This window comes from Mya arenaria, chromosome 4, assembly GCF_026914265.1.
Source record: "Mya arenaria isolate MELC-2E11 chromosome 4, ASM2691426v1".
Classification (NCBI taxonomy): domain Eukaryota; kingdom Metazoa; phylum Mollusca; class Bivalvia; order Myida; family Myidae; genus Mya; species Mya arenaria.
In genome coordinates, this window is record NC_069125.1 from 37,776,311 (window position 1) to 37,790,581 (window position 14,271).

The window sequence follows — 14,271 nt, forward strand, 5'->3', positions numbered from 1 at the left end:
GACTGAGAAGAGGCAAGTATTGCAATGCTCTTGTTCAGTTTGTAAGAAAACACTGAAAACAGACTAAATCTAATTTAAGCATTTCCTTCTCAGTTTTAACTCAGCCATGGTTTTCCATGCTAGAAAAATAATAACATATGACCACTACTTCCATGCAAGTCTTTAGAAAGGTCAGATTGTCATACATTTTTCAGAGTTTGACAGTAACCTCATCTTCCCGAATGGCCTTTGCTGTACCATGGTGGAAGAATACCAACATAACATCATGAGCTTCATATTGTCTGACGCAGTCTGACCGATTATAGTGTAAGATTTCTCTTTCTTGTTGGCAGGGTTTCACAGTAACCTCATCTTCCCCGAATGCCCCGGGCTGTACAATACCATACCAACATGAAATTACGAGCTCCATGGCTTTCTAAAGCTGAGATTGTCATACATATATTTTACGATTCATTTTCTGTTTGCAAGGTTTGACATTAACCTACCTGAATGGGGTTGGCTGTACCATACCAGAAGAATACCAACAGATAATGGTTAGCTCCATATCGGTCTTTAGGAAGGTCAGATTGTCTGACAAGACTGACATATAGTTTAAAAAAAACTCCTTTCATTGTTTGCAGGGTTTGACAGTTACCTCATCTATCCAAATAACCTTGGTTGAACCATGGCAGAAGAATACCAACAGATAATCATCAGCACCATAACGGTCTTAAGAAAATTGAAATAGTCATACATAAAGTGTAAGATTTTCCATTAATCTTTGCAGGGTTTGACAGTGACCTCATCTACCCCAATGGCCTTGGTTGCACCATGCCAGAAGAATACCAACAGAAAATCATCAGCACCATACCGGGCCTTGAGGACTCTAAAATCGTAACACCAGGTGAATTTTATATGGGTTATAAAAAGTCATGCACTACATTATATTAAAAGGACTTTTATGAATTTGTAATATAGTATATAATCCCATTGGCTCAAACTTGCTTGGCTCGATTTCCTCGTTCTTGGCTCGAATTGGATGTAAAGGACCGATTGTTTCTACTAAATATTAGCATTACCGCTTAGCTTGAACTTCACTAGGCTCAAAGGATTTTCTCATTTCCGGGACTTCGACCCAACGGGGTTTGACTGTACGTGAATAATTAGTCACTTATAGTTTGTCATTGATATTAAGGTAACTAGATAATTAAGTGTGATTTTACAGCCAAATATATCAATCAACTCAATTTGGCTCAATAATAAATGGACTTCCCTGCTTATTTGAAGTAGTTTTGTATAAAATTAATCAGCTTGTATGTTGTTGTTTTATAACAAGATATTCACATGAAACTTGGTACACATATAACATGTGACAATACACTCATGTGTAACATGACCAGAACTCTAGCTTTAATTATCAAGTTATGCCCCTTAGATGGACTGGTTTGATTTTGGATGAGGTCATGACTAAAAATAGTGACCAATCACAACAGAAAGTGTTGCTGTTGTCATGATTATCACAGTTATCAAGTTCTTTGATATCTGGAAAGGATTCTTTCTGTTAGCTTGTCAAAGTGAACACTGATACTAGTTTCTGCAATGTTATTCACATTGGAGATAACATGAATTAAGGTATTCGATACATAATATACAGTTGTTGCATGGGCATTTGTGTAACAGTCAAAACTGTTTTCCTGAGGTGGAGGGGATGACTTCTGACCTGTTTTCCCGAGGCCGATAGGTCGAGGGCAACAGTTCAGAATGTCATCCTGACACTGAGGGACAACAGTTTTGACTGTTACACATATGCCCATGCAACAACTGATTTATTACCTGATTATGTATTTTTGCCAGAAATTTCTTCGGTATTCTTTATGAACCAATCATAACTACAAAACCAATACCAGAAATTCATGTGACGATATGCAGTTTATTTTTAGAATCTCGGTAAAACCCATGATGTACCTATGACGTAGCCTCACGCGCAGGTAACAGTTCATACTGTTTTCCTGTCAACAGTTTAAAACATTGTAATGTTGATTACTATTTGAAAAACAGTGGAAAATGATGAATTTCATTTATAAAGGGCATCAGGTAAAAAATATTGTTGTTTAAAGTTTGTTGCTGATTTCTCTTTCTCTGTTGCCTTTGGTGGTCTTGACACTGGCTACAGTTAATTTTGTTTGCTTCAAATGAGAAAAATAGCCTCTTTTCTCCTGAAGCTAATATTACTGGGAAAATAAAGAGCTTGTTGTTTTTCCTCCATGAATGACAACAATTAATATTGCTGAATTTTTATTTGAAATTGAAGAAATTAATTTTGAGAAACTTTGCTTTTCTGAGGAGAGTTTTCAGCTAATCTTGGGGAAATCTTTGGAGGTAATTTTGAGTGTGTGGAAAGTAATTGACAATCTCGTTAAAAGTATTGAGTTTAGGAACATCTGGCTTTGTTGTAATTATTTCTTGGATTACATGTTTGTCTATAATCAAAATAGCATCTTCAGAAAAAAGCTTGCCTTCATTTAACTTAGTATGAGAAAAAACACACAACACAATTACTTAAAATATTAAGTTATTTGTATTCAAGATGTGAGATAATTAATAGCAGGCATTCCCTCACTATTTATACATAGTGTCTGGTCATCTCTGCTGATAATTATTTGTTTGTATGCTTCTACAAGTCATTTTCCTAATGCCCTCTGTTTTGCAAATCTATTTGCTCCGGTCGAAAAAATGGAAATATGACTGAGGGGTCACAATTGGGAACATGACTGAGGGATCATAATTGGAAATATGGTTGAGGGGTCATGATTGGGCACATGATTGAGAGGTCACAATTGGGCACATGATTGAGGGGTCACAATTGGGAACATGATTGAGGGGTCACAATTGGGAACATGACTGAGGGATCATAATTAGGAACATGATCGAGAGGTCACAATTGGGCACATGATTGAGGGGTCACAATTGGGTACATGATTGAGAGGTAACAATTGGGAACATGATTGAGGGGGTCACAATAGGGAGCATGATTGAGGGGTCACAATTGGGAACATGACTGAGGGATCATAATTGGGAACATGATTGAGAGGTCATAATTGGGAACATGATTGAGAGGTCACAATTGGGTACATGATTGAGGGGTCACAGTAGGGAACATGATTGAGGGGTCACAATTGGGAGCATGATTGAGGGATCACAATTGAAAACATGATTGAGGGGTAACAATAGGGAACATGATTGAAGGGTCACAATTGGGAGCATGATTGAGGGATCACAATTGGGAACATGATTGAGGGGTCATAATTGGGCTCATGATTGAGAGGTCACAATTGGGAACATGATTGAGGGGTCACAATTGGGAACATGATTGAGGGGTCATAATTGGGCTCATGATTGAGAGGTCACAATTGGGAACATGATTGAGGGGTCACAATTGGGAACATGATTGAGGGGTCACAATTGGGAACATGATTGAGGGGTCATAATTGGGCTCATGATTGAGAGGTCACAATTGGGAACATGATTGAGGGGTCACAATTGGGAACATGATTGAGGGGTCACAACTGGGATCATGATTTAGGGGTCACTATTTTATCCAAATGATGTGCAAGTGTTGACCTCCATTTTTGCAGATGGGTAATGACCCCAGACTCATGAAAATACTGCTGTGTTCACAAATGTGTATGTTGTGTAAAATGCCAAGGTGACCTAGTATATGAGGCTTGGACACTTAATGATTTTAATATATGAACAAATAACTATATGATTTCACAAAAGTGCAAGGGAGTGGACACTCCTTTGTTGTTTCAAGAGACATAACTCTGCAACTATTAAAGCCAGAGTTATTGGCCTTTCTTTACATGTGTTAACTGTCTTTTGCAGTATGTATACCTAGTTTCATTTAAATATCCTGATGTTTTTTTTAGTTCTGGTTAATGTTTAAGTTTTTGCATAATGATAACACCAAGCCTATCACTAAAAAACCTAAATTATTTTTCCGTGAAAAACAGACATGCTTAAAACTTTTCTTACTAGATTCTTATTTTTTTATCATTTTGTCTCTTTGATAACTAGATGATGAGCTGTATGTAATGCATGCAGAAGCTAAGCAATAACCCCATGTTTATTCAAGGACAAATTTCTCCAAGAGTCTAGGCTATGACGTAAGTGATTGAGTATGATTACATCAAACTGTGACAATAATGTCAAGTAGCATGCAAGCTTTAAAGTGAATTTCTCATACACATTGTTTCTTAAATCAGGTTATGGCGTTCATATTCATACTGACTTTTTTTACCCTCGGCAACTCAGGACGAGCCATGAGACATTCCCAATCCCCAACCTGTTCCTTCCGGAAGGAATCATCAAGCCACAGGGTTAGAGGAGTCAATTATTCAGCCATTATATTCCCTTTTTCACAGGCTATGGTGTGGAATATGACTTCATTGATCCACGACAACTGAGGCCAACTCTTGAAACGTTTCCTATTGCCAACCTGTTCTTGGCTGGACAGATCAACGGCACTACAGGGTATGAGGAGGCCGCAGCACAGGTGGGATAGCTTGACATAATACATAGGATTTGGTTACTTTTTGTTAGACTTCAAAATCAAAATGGTCAAATATTGACCATGACCAAAGTGCCTTCAAAGCTTGAGGACTTTAAAATAAGATTTTCAAAAGTATTTGATCACAAATTTAAGTGTGACAATGTTTGCGACAACAAACAAGTAATATCTTTGTGTGTCTGTATACGTCTGTCATGAATCAACGGCAACAATTAGTATAAATGTTCTAAAGTCTAGATATTATAACTCCATTTGTAAGGTGTTTATTTATGTCATAAATGCAGAGGCCAGTGGTTAAGTGGTGAAGGTATCCATATCCCACCCAAGAGGTTGTGGGCTCAAGCCCCGCCAGGGGTATTTTCTCACGACCTCTCAAAATTGACAACAGTACTGTTTTCTATCCAGAAAACAGACTTGAGCTTGATTCTGTAAGCTTCTTGTTTTCATCACCATCAATCTAAAAATAACAGTTTGAACTATATATTATGCATACATCAGATTTTGGTCTGTATCTTATACAATTCATGCCAGTGTTAGACAATTCTTTTAAATACAATTCATCCCACTGTTAGACAATTCTTTTAAAAATAGTTTAGAAAAGTTATTGAAGGATTCCAGTCATGGGGAACTAACTCTTATTGGTACTTTAATCATGCACAGTAAGAATTACCTTCCTCTTTTCAAGCCTTCTATCCAATGTTTTTACTTCAGGGTGTGATAGCGGGCATCAATGCAGGTCTGGTAGGAGGGGACAGGGAACCATTCATAGTAGACCGGACTGAGGGCTATATAGGGGTTCTGATTGATGACCTGACCACACACGGGACTAATGAGCCATACAGGATGTTCCCCAGTCGGGCAGAGTTCAGACTGTCACAAAGGGCAGATAATGCTGACGTCAGACTGACCAAGAAAGGTAATATGAAAAGAAAAATGAGATTAGAAATGAAGATTAAAGGGATTAGACACCAGATGGTCCCAAAATCGGTAAATACAGTTTTTCCATAATTGACAAGAATTGTGATTGCGAGCTAGTATGAGGCACTTAAAATGATTAAATGAATAAACGCAACAATCATGTCGCTGTCTCATCTGAGTTTCCCCATTTAAAAATAGTGCATAATGGTTTTCCAGTTTAAAATGTTTTTTTTTCCAAATACCTAGCAAGTCCTATGATGGTATCACACACTAAACAGTCAATAAGCGATTTAGCAACTCCCTGTAACTTTCAGCAGAGTTAATCTCTTTTAAGCATTTCCATCAATCTATTTCATCACCGATGTTGAACTGTCAGGCTCTGTGTCTAAGTTGTTTTGTAGTATTATGCTTCACTGCAATGTGCGTTTTTCCGGGACCCATGAAAAAAATTGAGCATGTGAAAGTCACATGATGACGGCAGATAAAATATACCAATGCTATTATTAAACTTACTGGGATTTACATGGTAGACAACCCAAGTAAATTTCAAATTGGAAAACTGCAAAAGATGTATGTGTCAGCAGTAAGTAAGATTCAATGTTCAATTTATTTTTATGTAAGTTTTTGACAAATTTCTTTTTTCTTGCAATTGTATCATCTGGTGTCTCATCCCATTAAATGTGGCAAGGTTGTGTGTTTTTAGCTCACCTGTCACGTAGTGACAAGGTGAGCTTTTGTGATCACTCTTCGTCCGTCGTCCGTCCGTCCGTCCGTCCGTCCGTCCGTCCGTTCACAATTGCTTGTGAACACAATAGAGGTCACAATTTTGACCTAATCTTTATGAAACTTGGTCAGACTGATCATCTCTATAAAATCTAGGTCAAGTTCGATATTGGGTCATCTGGGGTCAAAAACTAGGTCACTAGGTCAATTAGTAGAAAAACCTTGTGAACACAATAGAGGTCACAATTTTAGCCTAATCTCAATGCAACTTGGTCAGAATGGTCATCTCTATAAAATCTAGGTCAAGTTCGATATTGGGTCATCCGCGGTCAATAATTAGGTCACTAGGTCAATTAGTAGAAAAACCTTGTGAACACAATAGAGGTCACAATTTTAGCCTAATCTCAATGCAACGTGGTCAGAATGATCATCTCTATAAAATGTAGGTCAAGTTCGATATTGGGTCATCCGCGGTCAACAACTAGGTCACTAGGTCAATTAGTACAAAAACCTTGTGAACACAATAGAGGTCACAATTTTAGCCTAATCTCAATGCAAGTTGGTCAGAATAATCATCTCTATAAAATCTAGGTCAAGTTCGATATTGGGTCATCCGCAGTCAATAACTAGGTCACTAGGTCAATTATTAGAAAAACCTTGTGAACACAACAGAGGTCACAATTTTGACCTAATCTTTATGAAACTTGGTCAGACTGATCATCTCTATGAAATCTAGGTCAAGTTCGATATTGGGTCATCTGGGGTCAAAAACTAGGTCAGTAGGTCAATTAGTAGAAATACCTTGTGAACACATTAGAGGTCACAATTTTAGCCTAATCTCAATGCAACTTGGTCAGAATGATCATCTCTATAAAATCTAGGTCAAGTTCGATATTGGGTCATCCGCGGTCAATAACTAGGTCACTAGGTCAATTAGTAGAAAAACCTTGTGAACACAATAGAGGTCACAATTTTAGCCTAATCTCAATGCAAATTGGTCAGAATGATCATCGCTGTAAAATGTAGGTCAAGTTTGATATTGGGTCATTCACGGTCAATAACTAGGTCAGTAGGTCAATTAGTATAAAAACCTTGTGAACACAATAGAGGTCACAATTTTAGCCTAATCTCAATGCAACTTGGTCAGAATGATCATCTGTATAAAATCTAGGTTAAGTTCGATATTGGGTCATCCGCGGTCAATAACTAGGTCACTAGGTCAATTAGTAGAAAAACCTTGTGAACACAATAGAGGTCACAATTTTAGGCTAATCTTTATGCAACTTGGTCAGAATGATCATCTCTATAAAATCTGGGTCAAGTTCGATATTGGGTCATACGCAGTCAATAACTAGGTCACTAGGTCAATTATTAGAAAAACCTTGTGAACAAAATAGAGGTCACAATTTTAGCCTTATCTTAATGAAACTTGGTCAGAATGATCATCTTAACATATGCTAGGTCAAGTTCCATATTGGGTCAACCCAGGTCAAAAACTAGGTCACTAGGTCAATTAGTAGAAAAACCTTGTGAACACAATAGAGGTCACAATTTTAGCCTAATCTCAATGCAACTTGGTCAGAATGATCATCTCTATAAAATGTAGGTCAAGTTCGATATTGGGTCATCCGCGGTCAACAACTAGGTCAATTAGTACAAAAACCTTGTGAACACAATAGAGGTCACAATTTTAGCCTAATCTCAATGCAAGTTGGTCAGAATAATCATCTCTATAAAATCTAGGTCAAGTTCGATATTGGGTCATCCGCAGTCAATAACTAGGTCACTAGGTCAATTATTAGAAAAACCTTGTGAACACAACAGAGGTCACAATTTTGACCTAATCTTTATGAAACTTGGTCAGACTGATCATCTCTATAAAATCTAGGTCAAGTTCGATATTGGGTCATCTGGGGTCAAAAACTAGGTCAGTAGGTCAATTAGTAGAAATACCTTGTGAACACATTAGAGGTCACAATTTTAGCCTAATCTCAATGCAACTTGGTCAGAATGATCATCTCTATAAAATCTAGGTCAAGTTCGATATTGGGTCATCTGCGGTCAATAACTAGGTCACTAGGTCAATTAGTAGAAAAACCTTGTGAACACAATAGAGGTCACAATTTTAGCCTAATCTCAATGCAAATTGGTCAGAATGATCATCGCTATAAAATGTAGGTCAAGTTTGATATTGGGTCATTCACGGTCAATAACTAGGTCAGTAGGTCAATTAGTACAAAAACCTTGTGAACACAATAGAGGTCACAATTTTAGCCTAATCTCAATGCAACTTGGTCAGAATGATCATCTTTATAAAATCTAGGTCAAGTTCGATATTGGGTCATCCGCGGTCAATAACTAGGTCACTAGGTCAATTAGTACAAAAACCTTGTGAACACAGTAGAGGTCACAATTTTAGGCTAATCTTAATGCAACTTGGTCAGAATTATCATCTCTATAAAATCTGGGTCAAGTTCGATATTGGGTCATACGCAGTCAATAACTAGGTCACTAGGTCAATTATTAGAAAAACCTTGTGAACAAAATAGAGGTCACAATTTTAGCCTTATCTTAATGAAACTTGGTCAGAATGATCATCTTAACATAAGCTAGGTCAAGTTCCATATTGGGTCAACCCAGGTCAAAAACTAGGTCACTAGGTCAATTAGTAGAAAAACCTTGTGAACACAATAGAGGTCACAATTTTAGCCTAATCTCAATGCAACTTGGTCAGAATGATCATCGCTATAAAATGTAGGTCAAGTTTGATATTGGGTCATTCACGGTCAATAACTAGGTCACTAGGTCAATTAGTACAAAAACCTTGTGAACACAATAGAGGTCACAATTTTAGCCTAATCTCAATGCTACTTGGTCAGAATGATCATCTCTATAAAATCTAGGTCAAGTTCGATATTGGGTCATCTGCGGTCAATAACTAGGTCACTAGGTCAATTAGTACAAAAACCTTGTGAACACAATAGAGGTCACAATTTTAGGCTAATCTTAATGCAACTTGGTCAGAATGATCATCTCTATAAAATCTGGGTCAAGTTCGATATTGGGTCATCCGCAGTCAATAACTAGGTCACTAGGTCAATTATTAGAAAAACCTTGTGAACAAAATAGAGGTCACAATTTTAGCCTTATCTTAATGAAACTTGGTCAGAATGATCATCTTAACATAAGCTAGGTCAAGTTCCATATTGGGTCAACCCAGGTCAAAAACTAGGTCACTAGGTCAATTAGTAGAAAAACCTTGTGAACACAATAGAGGTCACAATTTTAGGCTTAACTCAATTCAACTTGGTCAGAATGATCATCTCTAGAAAAATATAGGTCAAGTTCGATATTGGGTCATTCGCGGTCAATAACTAGGTCACTAGGTCAATTAGTAGAAAAACCTTGTGAACACAATAGAGGTCACAACTTAAGCCTAATCTAAATGTAACTTGGTCAGAATGATCATCTCTATAAAATCTAGGTCAAGTTCGATATTGGGTCATTTACCGTCAATAACTAGGTCAATAGGTCAATTAGTAGAAAAACCTTGTGAACACAATAGAGGTCACAATTTTAGCCGAATGTTAATGCAACTTGGTCAGAATGATCATCTCTATAAAATCTGGGTCATGTTCGATATTGGGTCATCCGCAGTCAATAACTAGGTCAGATATTAGAAAAACCTTATGAACACAATAGAGGTTACAATTTTAGCCTAATCTTTATGAAACTTGGTCAGACTGATCATCTTTATAAAATCTAGGTCAAGTTCCACATTGGGTCATCCGCGGTCAATAACTAGGTCACTAGGTCAGATAGTAAAAAAACCTTGTGAACACAATAGAGGTCACAATTTTAGCCTAATTTTAATGAAACTTGGTCAGAATGATTATCTTAACATAAGCTAGGTCAAGTTCCATATTGGGTCAACCCAGGTCAAAAACTAGGTCACTAGGTAAATTAGTAGAAAAACCTTGTGAACACAATAGAGGTCACAATTTTAGGCTTATCTCAATTCAACTTGGTCAGAATGATCATCTCTAGAACAATATAGGTCAAGTTCGATATTGGGTCATTCGCGGTCAATAACTAGGTCACTAGGTCAATTAGTAGAAAAACCTTGTGAACACAACAGAGGTCACAACTTAAGCCTAATCTTAATGTTACTTGGTCAGAATGATCATCTGTATAAAATCTAGGTCAAGTTCGATATTGGGTCAATTGCCGTCAATAACTAGGTCACTAGGTCAATTAGTAGAAAAACCTTGTGAACACAATAGAGGTCACAATTTTAGCCTAATGTTTATGCAACTTGGTCAGAATGATCATCTCTATAAAATCTGGGTCATGTTCGATATTGGGTCATCCGTGGTCAATAACTAGGTCACTAGGTCAGATATTAGAAAAACCTTATGAACACAATAGAGGTCACAATTTTAGCCTAATCTTAATGCAACTTGGTCAGAATGATCATTTCTATAACATCTAGGTCAAGTTCGACATTGGTCCATCCGCGGTCAATAACTAGGTCAGTAGGTCAATTAGTAAAAAAACCTTGTGAACACAATAGAGATCACAATTTTAGCCTAATCTTAATAAAACTTGGACAGAATGATCATCTTAACATATGCTAGGTCAGGTTCGATATTGGGTCAACCCGGGTCAAAAACTAGGACTCTAGGTCAATTAGTAGGGGCCATACTTTTCATTGGATCTTTATGATAATGGGTCAGAATGTTCACTTTATTTAGCAAAGCTACAGGTGAGCGATACAGGGCCATCATGGCCCTCTTGTTTTCCTGTCTAAATGCACATAATTCTTGACCATATTAAGACTTTAAACAGTTGTTCACTTTTGAATGTCACAAAACAATGTGTTTACTCTCTTTTCTCAATTGCATGCCACTATGTTACATGTAACTCTATTTTCTCAACTGCATGCCACTATGTTACATGTAACTCTATTTTCTCAACTGCACGTCACTATGTTACATGTAACTCTATTTTCTCAACTGCATGTCACTATGTTACATGTAGCTCTATTTTCTCAACTGCATGCCACTATGTTAAATGTAACTCTATTTTCTCAACTGCATGCCACTATGTTACATGTAACTTTATTTTCTTAACTGCATGCCACTATGTTACGTGTATGACTTTCTCAACTAGGTTAATTGGCATGGTGTTTTCTCCACTGTAGGATACAATACTGGTTGTGTGAGTGAAGAACGGTACACAAGGGCCCAAACCATGACAGATGCACTTCAGGATGGGTTGGCCCTTCTCTCTTCCATACATCTAGGTCGAGGACAGTGGGACAAACTCTTGGGCAAGGAATGGTCACCTGACAAGGTCAAGATACGAAGGTCAAGGCTCTTTTTGCGTGTCATATTTAGCTAAAAAAAATCTAAGAAAAAGGAGCAGGTAATAACAGTCATGGTTTTATCATTGTTGTTGTAATTGATTCAAAACCTTTGCCATGCTTCAGGCCTTGATTTTATCATTGTTGTAATTGATCAAAACCTTTGCCATGCTTCAGAATTATTTTAAGATTTAGGTTACACAATGTCAATATGCCTATTAAAATCATATAAATGATGACCCTGTTGTCAAAACAATTGCCTGCAAATAGCATGTCAAGGTCACTGATCATATGTTTGTATTTCTAGTGGTCTAGAGGCTCAACAAGGCACAGACATCGATAAGCTGATACAAGTCCTTCCTGGAAAACTAGGATATCTGGATGATGACCCTGTCCTCCAAACATGCATGTATATTGCAGGTCACTGGTACTCTAAACCTGCAGATTCAAGGTGAAGGTTACTTATTCTATGTTTATATTTTAGAAGATGAAGGTTGAACAAGGATCTGGTTCAGGCACTACAAGGGACCATTAAAACATGCATGCAGATTGAAGGCCAGAGTCAATATTACTGATTCTATGCTTATATTAAAGTGGTCTGGATGTTCTACAAAACACAGACATTGATGAGCTGATACAAGTCCTTCCCAGGGAGCTAGGATATCTGGATGATGACTATCCTCAAAACATGTAAAGCATGTATATTGTAGGTCAAGGTCACTGATTATATGTGTATATTTCCAGTGGTTTGGAGGTTCTACAAGGCACGGACATTGATGAGCTGATACAAGTCCTTCCCAGGGAACTAGGATATCTGGATGATGACTATCCTCAAAACATGCATGTATATTGTAGGTCAAGGTTACTGATTATATGTGTATATTTCCAGTGGTTTGGAGGTTCTACAAGGCACGGACATTGATGAGCTGGTACAAGCCCTTCCCCGGGAGCTGGGATATCTGAATGATAATCCTGTACTCAAGACACGCATACAGATTGAAGGTCAGGGTGAAATATGTACTATGTATGTAAGCAGTCAAACTCTGTCAGCAATGCATAGTAACATTATGTTGATACCTGTACATGTGTGTCTTACGATCCACTTGTACATTTATTTAAATTTGTTGAATCTTTACAATTGAACTGTAGTTATAAATATTGTTAAGTATTAAATACAAAAATATTTTACCAATTCGTAAAACTAAGAATGTAAATTGTAATGGAGCAAAAGTTAATCAAACTATGATGATATTTGTTAAATGTGAATAAGGCATGATCCCAGGATAGCTAATCAGAGATTGAAAGTGAAAAACATTCAGTGACCAAAAAAGAACTCTTTAAACACTTTTAGCCCTTGTAATGTATGATTTAAATTCAAGGATATTGTGTATTGTTATCTAGTAAAATTTGTGCCTAGATCAGTTAAAAGATAGCTGCTCGACAGGCTTCAGGCTCTTGCCATGTAGATTTGCATATTCAAAACTGCTGGTAACACAGTATTCCATCTTTCAATGTTGGCTTCAGGACGTTACAAGGTAGAAGTTGAGAAACAACAGGAGGAAATAGAAGAGGTTCGCAGAGACGAGCAACTAACACTGCCGCAAGACATTGACTACATGAGGTAATAATATAAAATTTGTGCTTAATAATGATTTACCATTTGGGGGTGATTTCTACGAGGCTCTGAATATCCATTGAACCTGGGACTCTCAATCTAGAGTCAGATACGCCAACCACTTAGCTGTTGTTACCAAAATTTGAAAGAAAAAAACAAATATATGGAGTTTGAGTTCAAGCGATTTCGGATTACCTGGCCATTATTGAAATTGTCATTTAATTTTCTTCAGTATACCACAGTCCAGATGTTTGCCGCCAGACGTTCGAATGAAGCTGGCTGAGTCAAGACCTCATACAGTTGGTGGATTTAGTATAATTTGTGGAAAATAGATAAATTGACTGTCTACAATACATGGACAAACATATAAATTAATGCAAAATATTCAGCTTTAAGTCTTGCTGATTTTTATAACTGGTGTTTGCAAAGTTGTTTGTAGATTTTTACTGTAAATTCACAGAAATTTAGCAAATGAATAAGATCTTTGATGAACTCATGAATTTTATATTAACATTTTACAGATTGGAGCAGCTAGTAGAATCCCTGGCATGACCCCAGCAGCCCTAGTGCACTTGCTAAAATATGTGAAAGTCAGGCATGGGGCTCAGATATTCAGTCAAGTACCTTGATGATCATTTTCTCTAGATTGTACATTTGTTTCTATTTGTCTTTGTGTTATGAATGTATACGTTGATAAATAAAAACAAAAATTAAAACACATTCCTAACCCTCTTCTTGTTGATATTTTCAAGAAACATTTTTGTTTTCTTAAAATGTTTTGGTTTACTTAAGATAATGGTTGGGTGTAAATGCTCACTGCAAAACCTGTTTAAAGTGTCTGATTTAGCAAAAAACCTTGGCAGCTTTTCTCCTTGTATCAAATTACATTGACCATCCAGGGGTTCTAAAGTTCAGGCATAAAGCTGCTCTCTCACAGTATGACTGTTTTGACAACTTTTTTTATTGTTTGTCTTGGAATGAGCCAAGTTTAGCATAAATGTCTGTAAACCAGTGATATGAGACTGCTGACAAAAATCAGATCACAGTTTTTCATATTAACATTCAAATTGAAGTTTTATGCCGATAAACTGCTTTATTTCT

The 14,271-nt window shown here is 37.0% G+C and overlaps 1 protein-coding gene across 3 annotated transcripts in view; it reads left to right on the forward strand.

Annotated features, from left to right (window-relative positions):
* Positions 1–13,880, forward strand: part of LOC128231333 (protein MTO1 homolog, mitochondrial-like) — a 119,896-nt gene extending 106,016 nt beyond the window's left edge. For 2 of the 3 annotated variants that reach the window (XM_052944003.1, XM_052944002.1), the window contains 8 exons: positions 767–883; positions 4,404–4,534; positions 5,261–5,465; positions 11,394–11,559; positions 12,445–12,557; positions 13,080–13,176; positions 13,403–13,469; positions 13,692–13,880. In XM_052944003.1, the coding sequence (XP_052799963.1) occupies positions 767–883; positions 4,404–4,534; positions 5,261–5,465; positions 11,394–11,559; positions 12,445–12,557; positions 13,080–13,176; positions 13,403–13,469; positions 13,692–13,799 (1,004 nt within the window). In that variant the 3' untranslated portion in view covers positions 13,800–13,880. Of the gene's footprint in view, positions 1–766; positions 884–4,403; positions 4,535–5,260; positions 5,466–11,393; positions 11,560–12,299; positions 12,558–13,079; positions 13,177–13,402; positions 13,470–13,691 lie in introns of those variants that run through there. The other variant, XR_008260350.1, reaches the window with a different exon arrangement.
* The last annotated feature ends 391 nt before the right edge of the window (positions 13,881–14,271 follow it).